This window comes from Octodon degus, unplaced genomic scaffold, assembly GCF_000260255.1.
Source record: "Octodon degus isolate 3935 unplaced genomic scaffold, OctDeg1.0 scaffold00122, whole genome shotgun sequence".
NCBI classification, from domain to species: Eukaryota; Metazoa; Chordata; class Mammalia; order Rodentia; family Octodontidae; genus Octodon; species Octodon degus.
In genome coordinates this window covers 907,375-916,873 of record NW_004524698.1, presented here as the reverse complement: position 1 = coordinate 916,873, position 9,499 = coordinate 907,375, and the positions used below count along the sequence as shown (strand labels likewise).

The following is a 9,499-nucleotide window of genomic DNA, read 5'->3' as shown; positions in this document are numbered from 1 at the left end:
TTAAAAAATCAATCTCAACTTGTTCTCTAAATGAAACTCGATGGAAGAATTTTCCATTAAACTATTTCTGAGGAGACTGGCCTGCTGGTGATGTACTCATGAATACATTCTCCAGATGAATTGGGGACCAGAAGTCCTGTTGGAGGCTGTCTGGAAGAAAAGGTTTAGGGGGCCCCCCTCTTCGCAAGGGGCCTAGACCCTCTTGGGAATTTCTCCAGTAACGATTCACTCTTGGAAACTGAAATCCTATGGTGGAGAGAATGAGATACACCTGTGGTTGTCAGGCCTGTCACAACTGTGTCCCATTGTGGCCCTTAAGAAGAAGAAAGGACTGATCAAATGTGTTTTAGTCAGTGGCCTGGCCCTAGTTCAGTTCTTTAAGTGGCTGCTTCGACAAAGCAATCAGGCTCAGTTTGCAGTGGTTTAATCCCCACCACTTCAGCCAGCCAAACCTGCCCTGAAGTCATTTGGAGCCGAAAAAGAAAAAAAAATCCTTATTCCATTTTTTTCTAGAAAGGACTGGGAGGCCGGTACTTCAGGTGCAATGTTTTCTCAGGACCCAAAAGCGGATTACAAGGTGAATTGGTGAGGTAGCCGAAGGAATTTGGACCAGAAATTGAATTTTTGCCTGGAGACTGGAGCAGCCTTAGGAAGGCCCAGCTTCCAAAGAGGCCTAGCATTTAGCTGAAGTTTCTCCTCTTAGAACTCAGCTTCTGAACTCTTTTAGACTTCAGCAGAAACTGGACTACCAAACTGCCAGGAAACAGCATTTGCGAGGTTTTGATGCTGAACAGGAGAAATCCAAACTTAGTATGACTCACAAGGAAAAGGATATAGCCCCAACAACATGGCACTATCCCTACCAAATATCAAAAACCAGAGCAAACACTAAGTCCTCTAACAAAAGAAGTTGCATATATACAATTAGCTGAGTCCTAACCTGCTCCCTATCCTGAACCAGCAACCTATAGAAGAGCAGCTAAAGAAGTAACAAGCTGTTTTGAAAACACGTTTCAGAAGGAGCACATATAAATGTACAATGAAGGTGGACAGAGTGAATTTACCCATATGAGATCAAGACATATCTCCTGCCATAGCTAACTAACCAAAAGCAAGATAACACAAATACACTATAAGTTAAGACAATTAAAGGACTGGTCAAATAGCTCAATGGATTAAAGCCCCTGCTTAGGCAGATACAATGGCCTGCCCTCCTGGCCCATGTCATTCAGAGACTGCAATTGAGACTGGGTGTGGTGGCGCACACCTGTAATCCTAGCTCTGAAGAGGCTGAACACAGGCAGATCACTACGAATCTGATCTAAGGTCTATATAGTGAGACCCTATAGTCCCTGTACTAAAATACAAAAATAAATACAAAAATAAAATTATTAAGATATGTTTATGTACATATACCAACACATGAGAATCTAATCACTACGTACTACAAACATATAAAAGTTTAAATAATTTACTTGTCTTTGCAAACAAATTATTTATTTATTTATTTATTTATTTTTGTGGTACCAGGTATCGAACTCATGACCTTGCACTTGCCAGCTTGCCAGACAGGTGCTTACACTGCTATCTCCCCACCCCTCAATAAAATCTCTGTAGTTTAAAAAAATTTTAAAAAGGCAAAAGGCAATTTATACTGTTCCTCACACAAACTGTGTTTCATTGGAACCGAATATTTGTGAGAGAAAAGTTTTAAAAACTTTTAACTTTCCTTTTGAAAGAAAAGTTCCAGTGCTGTAGGTATAGCTAAACAGTATAGCACCTACCTGTCATGCACAAGGAAGTTCCTGGATTCAATTCCCAGCTCTGTAACACCAAACAAAACAAAAGAAACCATCCAAACAGCTAATAAATGCAGAAAAATAAGAAGAATGAAATAGAGGTTTAGGCAATGATCCTCAATAGCAGCTAAAATCCTCAGATCAGAGGTTCAGGAGAAACATTTTCTTAGGCACATCCCCCTGACAGGAATGCTAGTCAATCTTAACATCAAACAAGAGAGATAACCAGAATGCCCCCGCCTTCTTGCTATGATGCATCAAACACACAGTACTACCTGTGAGGTACTCAACAGAGCCTGAATCCAGTCAAGCCTGAAAATCTTAACTATCCACACTACAGGCAACATGAATGACAGCAAAATACATTAAAATCTGTAAGAAAAAAAGACAATTTTTTAAGTGAAAGAATAATTACTGCTATATATATATTTTTAAAAAACATGATAATTGAATGTAAAAAATGTGCCATAAATAGATTTACATATAAGTAAAGCAATTATACAAAGACTTTTTTTGGACCATGGGAAGACACCTAAATTTGAACTGAATATTAAAGATTAAATTCTGAAGTTAATTTTGTGCATTTTATTTATTTATTTACTTATTTTGTGGTACTGGGGATTGAACTCAATACCTTGCGCTTATTCTACTGAGCTATCTCCCAGGCCCAAAAGTATTGAATTTTTTTTTCTCTTTTTTATTTTTGTGGTACAGGGAATCAAACTTGGGACCTTATGTTTGCCAGGCAGGTGCTTATGCCCCTGAGCTATCTCCCTGGCCCTGTGCATTTTAAAGAAATGATACTAATGCATTTATAGGTGAAACAGTATGTCTGGAATTTCCTTTAAAAATATCCAAGGTAATGATATGGAAAGACACATGAAGAACCCAGACTACAGTTGCTATCCACAAGACTAAAAACACTGTAAAAAGTTATTGAAATTAAAATATTAGAATATATATATATATATATATATATTAGAAAAGTAGAGAAATTAAAGAGCTTGAGGAAAACAGATTCTCAGAAAGCAACTTGACCTTTCAAACATTTCTTTGTGTTAAAATAGGGCTAATTCCCACTGCACAGTATTATGGAAAGTTTATGTTAAATAAAGCTGAAAGTGCTCTCATTTCAATTCAAAAATAACTCAATAAGCAGCTATTATGTAGCATATAAAAAGTAGTATTACTGTGATTGCAAGTGGGTTTAAATGAGTAATCAAATTCTAATTCAAGGGCCAGCCATATAGCTCAGTGGACTAAAGCGCCTGCTTAGTCAGAGTGCAGCAGCCAGATTTGATCCCTGGTGTGGCATGCCGAGGTGGCCCTGCCCCTGGGGCAAGCCGTGACAATGATTGAGACTGGGTATGGTGATGCACACCTGTAATCCCAAGCACTTGAAAGCCTGAAAACAAGAGAATCACTACAAGTTTGATCTATGTAGTGAGACCCTATAGACCTTGTACCCTGTAGACCCAGTACAGAAAAAAAAAATCCAATTCAATCTAATTTAAACTAACCATAAGAGCTAAAAATGTTACATGTTTTAAGAGAGGTTTCACAATTAGTAACAAGTTCCTGGATTATAGAAACTTGTTAAATTATATTTTAAAATTTTCAAAATATTTTATTGAAGTTATTTTTATTTAAAGATTAAACTAGGTTTGGAAAATATGTAGCTCATTTCAAAACTGTAATTCAATAAACTATGGTATTGCTTTTCTTTGACCACTAATATAAATATGAATTTCAAGGAAGGAATAATTTAAAAAAGGGAAAATACACTACTGCCTTTACTAACAATAAAATAGACCTCAATAATTTCTCATCTCAATAAGCAGTTTGAGGTTTTACAGGACAAATAATCTTTTGCCAATAAACATATCTGTATAATTTATTAATTTACTTTTTGCTTCTTATTTTGTGAAGTTATAAGCCATTATATAAAAATTCAGATTTTTAAAAATACTACTCCTTACAAAAGTTAAGTGAAATGATCCAAGTTTGAAGGGTACATACAAAAGTAAAAATGCCTGTTTTGCTTCTTATTGTTAACCATATTGGTAAATGGCAGAGTAAATAGATTTCATGAAATTATAGATTTCCCTACTCAACTTACCTACATATTACTAAAATGTCAGAAATACTTCTTACTATCTTGTGAAAACAGGAACATCAGACATTTTTATTTTCAGAAAGCAATATTTATATATTTCTTTTCTTTCTCAGACCTCTTTACACACTACCAAGAATCTACTATTTTTCCCTGCCAATGAACAGCACACTAAATGTCACCAAGTCCTAAAAAGTTTTGGCATATAAGACTGGGAAAGACACTTCTGCTAGTGTTCCACTTAATAATAGGAAGATGGTATGATTTAAATAGCTTAATTCTGAATCAATATTAATTTCTACCCCCACAAAGTCATAGAATAGCTTCCATTAAGTCACTGACCATCTTGTTGGTCAAAACCCAACTGACTATCCTCTTGACTCCACTTCCAAGAAAAGCAAAACTACACTTTGTAGAACTATGGAATATCCTTTGACTATGATACTGTACTACATGGCACAACTCACTACAATTAAGAGAGGCAATGGGGAAATAAGATGGGATTATACATTAAAGATGACAAAATAGAATATGAAAAAAATACATATGACTTCACTAAAAAATACATTTAATGAAACAACAAAAATATGACAATACCGATTATAGTAGTAGAAAAGGGTAACTTTTAATGAACAAAAGGATTGTTTAATTTTAAAACAGTGGCTTCTAGAGCTGATAAGATAGCTCAGAGGACTAAGTACCTGCTTAGGCAAGCACCAGAACTGTTGAATCCCCAGCACCACATGCCATGCTGGCCCTGCCCCTGTAATCTCAGTGCTAGGGAGGTTGAAAACAGGAGGATCACTATGAGTCAGAGCTGTGTATCTCTCTGTATCTCTACAGAGAGATCCTGTACCAAATACATAAAAAACAAAACAACAACAACAACAAAAACCAGTGATTTCTCATTTATGTGTAAGCTATAAAAGCTGATTTCACAGAAGTAGAGAAAAAAGTGGTCACTAACATTAGGAAAGGTAGGGAGAAGGTAGACAGATGGAAGACTGAACACAGGTACTAAAATACTGCCTGGAAAGAATAAGTTCCAATACTTCATAGCACTATAGGCTGTCTCTACATTTGTTAATATTTGTTTTATAAAGAACTAACAGAGAAATCTGAGGATTCCCAACAGAAAAAATGATACATGTTTTAGGAGTAGGAAATGTCAATTAACCTATTTGATCATTACACATTATATATATATATATATATATATATATATATGATATTTATATGCATTGAATATTGCATTATACACATAGATATGTGCTTTATATGTATAAAAGGAAAAGTCAGATTTTAATTTTTTTTTCAGTACCAGGGACTGAACTCAGCACCTTATGCTTACCAGGCAGGCACTAAGCTGTGGCGCTATCTCCCCAGCCCCTATATCTTAATTTCTTTTTATCAAAATTTGAAGATTAAATAAACTTCTGATGTTGAAAGTAAAAATATTATTTGGATTTCAAGAGGTGGCTGTGAAAGTGAAGTCTGTAAACCATTAACACTATCAAGATTTCACAGCACTCAGTACATTTTTAAAAATACAGTTTTTGGAGCATACCCTAGACTGACAAAAATCAGAAAATCCTATTCTATACAACCTGTGTTTAACAAACCTCTTAGTTAATTCTGATACACAATTTGTTGGAGAAGCACTGACAAAAATGTTGCAAATTGAAAGTAACACTCTTCAACCCACTAAAATCACACCATTAATTTCAACTAAAATATCATGTAATTTAAAAAAGCTTTTGTGGGCTGAGAAATTTAGTTCTCAAATTGCTCAATTTAGGAGTCCATTATTTTTCCATGAATTTACAATGCCATCTACTGACAGATGTAAAAACTGCAGCTACAAAAAAAAAAACCAAAACAACAACAACAACAAAAAAAACAGGTTTAAATTTTGTGCATCTCTAGTCAAACATACTTTTAAAAACAATTTTAATAAAAACTACAATAACAAATATTTTAAAAAAACTATCAAACATACTCATTATACATAATCTTTCATAAATATTGTATTAACATGAACAAAACAGATCTTAGTTTCAGGACTTAAGGGAAAGAATCAAGATTGTGGCACATTCACATGCAATCTTAAAAACCTCAACAGTGAATTTCTTGGTTTTTTTAGGCAAGTCTCACACTGCACAAATGTTACAGTCATTTCTGATTCAGTAATGTATTGAACATTGCAATTTCCCAGTTAATATCCAATTAAATTTCTCTGATAGTTAATACAATATAAGGAGTTTTCCTTGCACTTAAGAATCCATTTTTCTCATTTAAGGGAAAAGGAAAACAATGATTTAAGAAGAGATAAAGTGGAAGCAAAGCTTTGTAAGTAGTGAGGGAAAGGGGCTGAAGGGAGGAAAAGGGATTAGGAAAAAAATGGAGGAATCAAAATATCATGTACAAATTCCCTATGATGAATGTGATCATTATGTATATCCAAGTTGTACCTTTAAACTTACTTTAAAAAAAACTATTTTATTCCAGTTTTCTGATCACATATACCTCATGCAGATAATATATCATATGGAAATTTTTCTTCTTCAAAACAGCATTATGCTTCTGCCATATTAACGTCAAGAAAATGAATCCACATAAGTTTTAAGTATCTAAGATTTAAAGGAAAAACTTTAAAACCTCAAAGTAGACAGCATAAATTATATGACTATTATTTTTTATTTTTATTTATTTTTGTGGAACCCAGGGATTGAACTCAGGCCCTTGTGCTTGCCAGGGAAGCACTTATACCACTGAGCCATCTCCTCAGCCCCTATATGACTATATGATTTGGATCTTAAATGTTCCCCTCAAGATCATACGAGCTAGCTGATGATTCTATTGGGAGGTGCTGGAAACTTTCAGAGGTGAAGCCTAGAGGAAGGAATTTAGGTCATAGAGAACAGTGTCCTTAAAGGAAACAGGATTCCAGCCCCTTCCTCTCCCTTCTCACCTCCTGGGCATCATGGTATAAGCCACCATACTCTCTCCTGACCAGGATGTTTATCCTTGCCACAGGCTAAACAACCAGGGACTAAAACCTGTCAAACTGTGAACTAAAATAAGTATTTTCTTTTAAGCTGTTATTGCATATATTTTGTCACAGCAAAAGAAAACTTACTAGCACAATGTCCCAAATTTTTACAACTGGAAATATTCTCAAGTTTAACCATCTTTTTCTGATTTAAATACCTTCCTCTAATAGCAGCATTTCATTAGGATTGAAGAAGCTTTATGTTTACTGAACTCTAACCTGGGAAAACACTATGATCATGATAGATAATGTCCTAAAATACTGAGATAGAGGTAGGTCATGGCAAGGTTACCTGGAAAAATAAGTGGGTTCTACTAATTACAAGATCCTGGGACAACACTAAATAATACCCAGAATGCCACATGCAGAACTTCTCAAGGATATGGGATGTGCAATGAGGAAGACATACAAGGGCACAGACACCAAGAAGATGCCACTATCATGACTCTTCATAGTAGGCCACTCTGTAGATCTGAGGATGTACTTTTATTTTTGCTTTTTTCCTTTTCCTCTTTCACTTGGGCCAAGTTTGATATGCAGTCAGTTTCTTCAATACTCCTTCACTTTTCACTTTCAAAATAAACCATTGGGACCCACAAGATAGCTCAGCATACTAAGCGCCTGCTTTGGCAAGCACAGGGACCAGGATTCAATCCTCAGTCCCACATGCCACACCAGCCCTGCCCCAGGGCACACTGAATTGGCCACAGAGTCCAGGCATGGTGTTGTACTCCTGTAATTTCAGCACTGGGGAGGCTGAAAACAGGAGGATCGCTATGAGTTTAAGCTGCATAGTGAGACCCTGTACAAAATACATAAAATGGAAAAAATGAACTTTTGGCCCTATTTTTTAACTGTCTCATTCAACTCTTTGTTCAAGATCAAAGGGATATAGCATATGTTTAAATGGCTAGCCATTTTTAAAAAATTACCCAATAACAGTATGATTCTTGGCCAGTTTTTCTTATGTAATTGTTCTAAAAACTGACTTTAAAGTCATAATGCCATAATACCATGTCCGATACAGATAAAATTTTAGGTTTATACTATTATTGCAACATGACAGCCACTGTTATGGTTTTGTCTTGATGTCTCCCCAATGCCTTGGCAGTCACAGGACTTCTTCAAAGCCTTTTTCATCTAGACTGTAGAACACTGGTGTATGATTACTAAATCAACCCACTGATATTTTAGGGTTTTGCACTGCCCTGATCCCCGCAGTCTGGATAAATCCCAGCAGTCTGGATAAAATGAAAGGGGCAGAAAGATGCTTTAAGGCCTTTTACTGCTTTTACTGTCTTCTGCCACTATAGATAGCTGCCCCTCCTCCACTATGTGTCACCCGATCTTGGAGCCAGTAGATTATGGACTCCGCTAAAATGAATTAAGTAAATTTCTCCCCTTTGAACTTTGGGTTTTGGGTATTTTATTTCAGCAATCAGAAAAAGTAACTAAGAAGGCCACTGAAACTATCTTTTCTTTTTTGACCAAATTAGGAAACAAAAATCACTCTGCTGAATTTCTGATAAATGTATTAGTAGTGTCAACTTTGGTTTTGAAGAGGCTAGCTACAGAGATAAGCTCAACAATGACAATAAAGTCACCATAACTACTTGCAGAGATGAAGCATGAAGGTGAAGGATGGTGATGCTGGAAGATGTAACAAGTACCAAAAAACAAAACAAATTGTTTTGGCTAAAAAGGGTAGCAAGTCATAAAGTAATTAATCATCAGATGAGTATGGGGACAAGATTTTCTTGGCAAAATGCTTGAGTACCAAATCTGACAAGTTTCAAAGCAGTTGAGTAGAAAGGGAAGACAACTATTTCTTTAACATTTCTGAATGAAGCACACTAGAAACTTAATAATAAAAATCACACATCACTTTTTTACATATGCTTATCCCAACTTTATGATTCTGGTAATTTTTCAAGAAAGTAGGTGATAGAGTCAGAATTCCAAACTACACAACTACAATTCCAAGGGTCTGCTCATTCACTACACCAGAATTTCCCCAAGAGTGGTATAAACAGTGGAACACAAAATGATTATTGTTAACTCATCACCTATTATGGCACACATATGGCTTACATGTACCCCCTAAAGTTTTATTTGCCTGTGGATCCATTATAATGATAACTGAGCTTGTTCTCAACATTTTTCACAACTAGTAACTTACCAGTTATGAGTCAAAGTTAAGGAAAGTGATTTAATTAAAGTTTTGGGTTTTTTTGTTTTTGTTTTTTTAGGTACAAACCTTTGTGTTTCTTTTTAAAGTCAACAGAAAATGGAAATATACTTTTTAAAGTTTCTAATACTAGGAGAAGATATCATACCATGTCTTTTAAATAAATTGTAAGTCAAAGATACAATATAAATCTTAGAACAAAAATTAAGATTAAGCAATATTCAGAAAATTAAATGTTTCAAAACAATTGAACTCAGAAAAAGTTTTCATGATAGCAAAGAAGTATTAAGAGTAAAACATAAGATAAATACTGGAATGTCAAGTAAATGACCAGCACTTCTAACAGT

General features: G+C 35.1%; 1 protein-coding gene across 1 annotated transcript in view; it reads right to left on the bottom strand.

Annotated features, from left to right (window-relative positions):
* The window catches only part of Naa16 (N(alpha)-acetyltransferase 16, NatA auxiliary subunit), a 250,544-nt gene that overhangs the window by 166,390 nt on the left and 74,655 nt on the right, over positions 1 to 9,499 (bottom strand). The window contains 1 exon segment of the mRNA XM_004640322.1: positions 3,320 to 3,391. Within this exon segment, the coding sequence (XP_004640379.1) occupies positions 3,320 to 3,391 (72 nt within the window).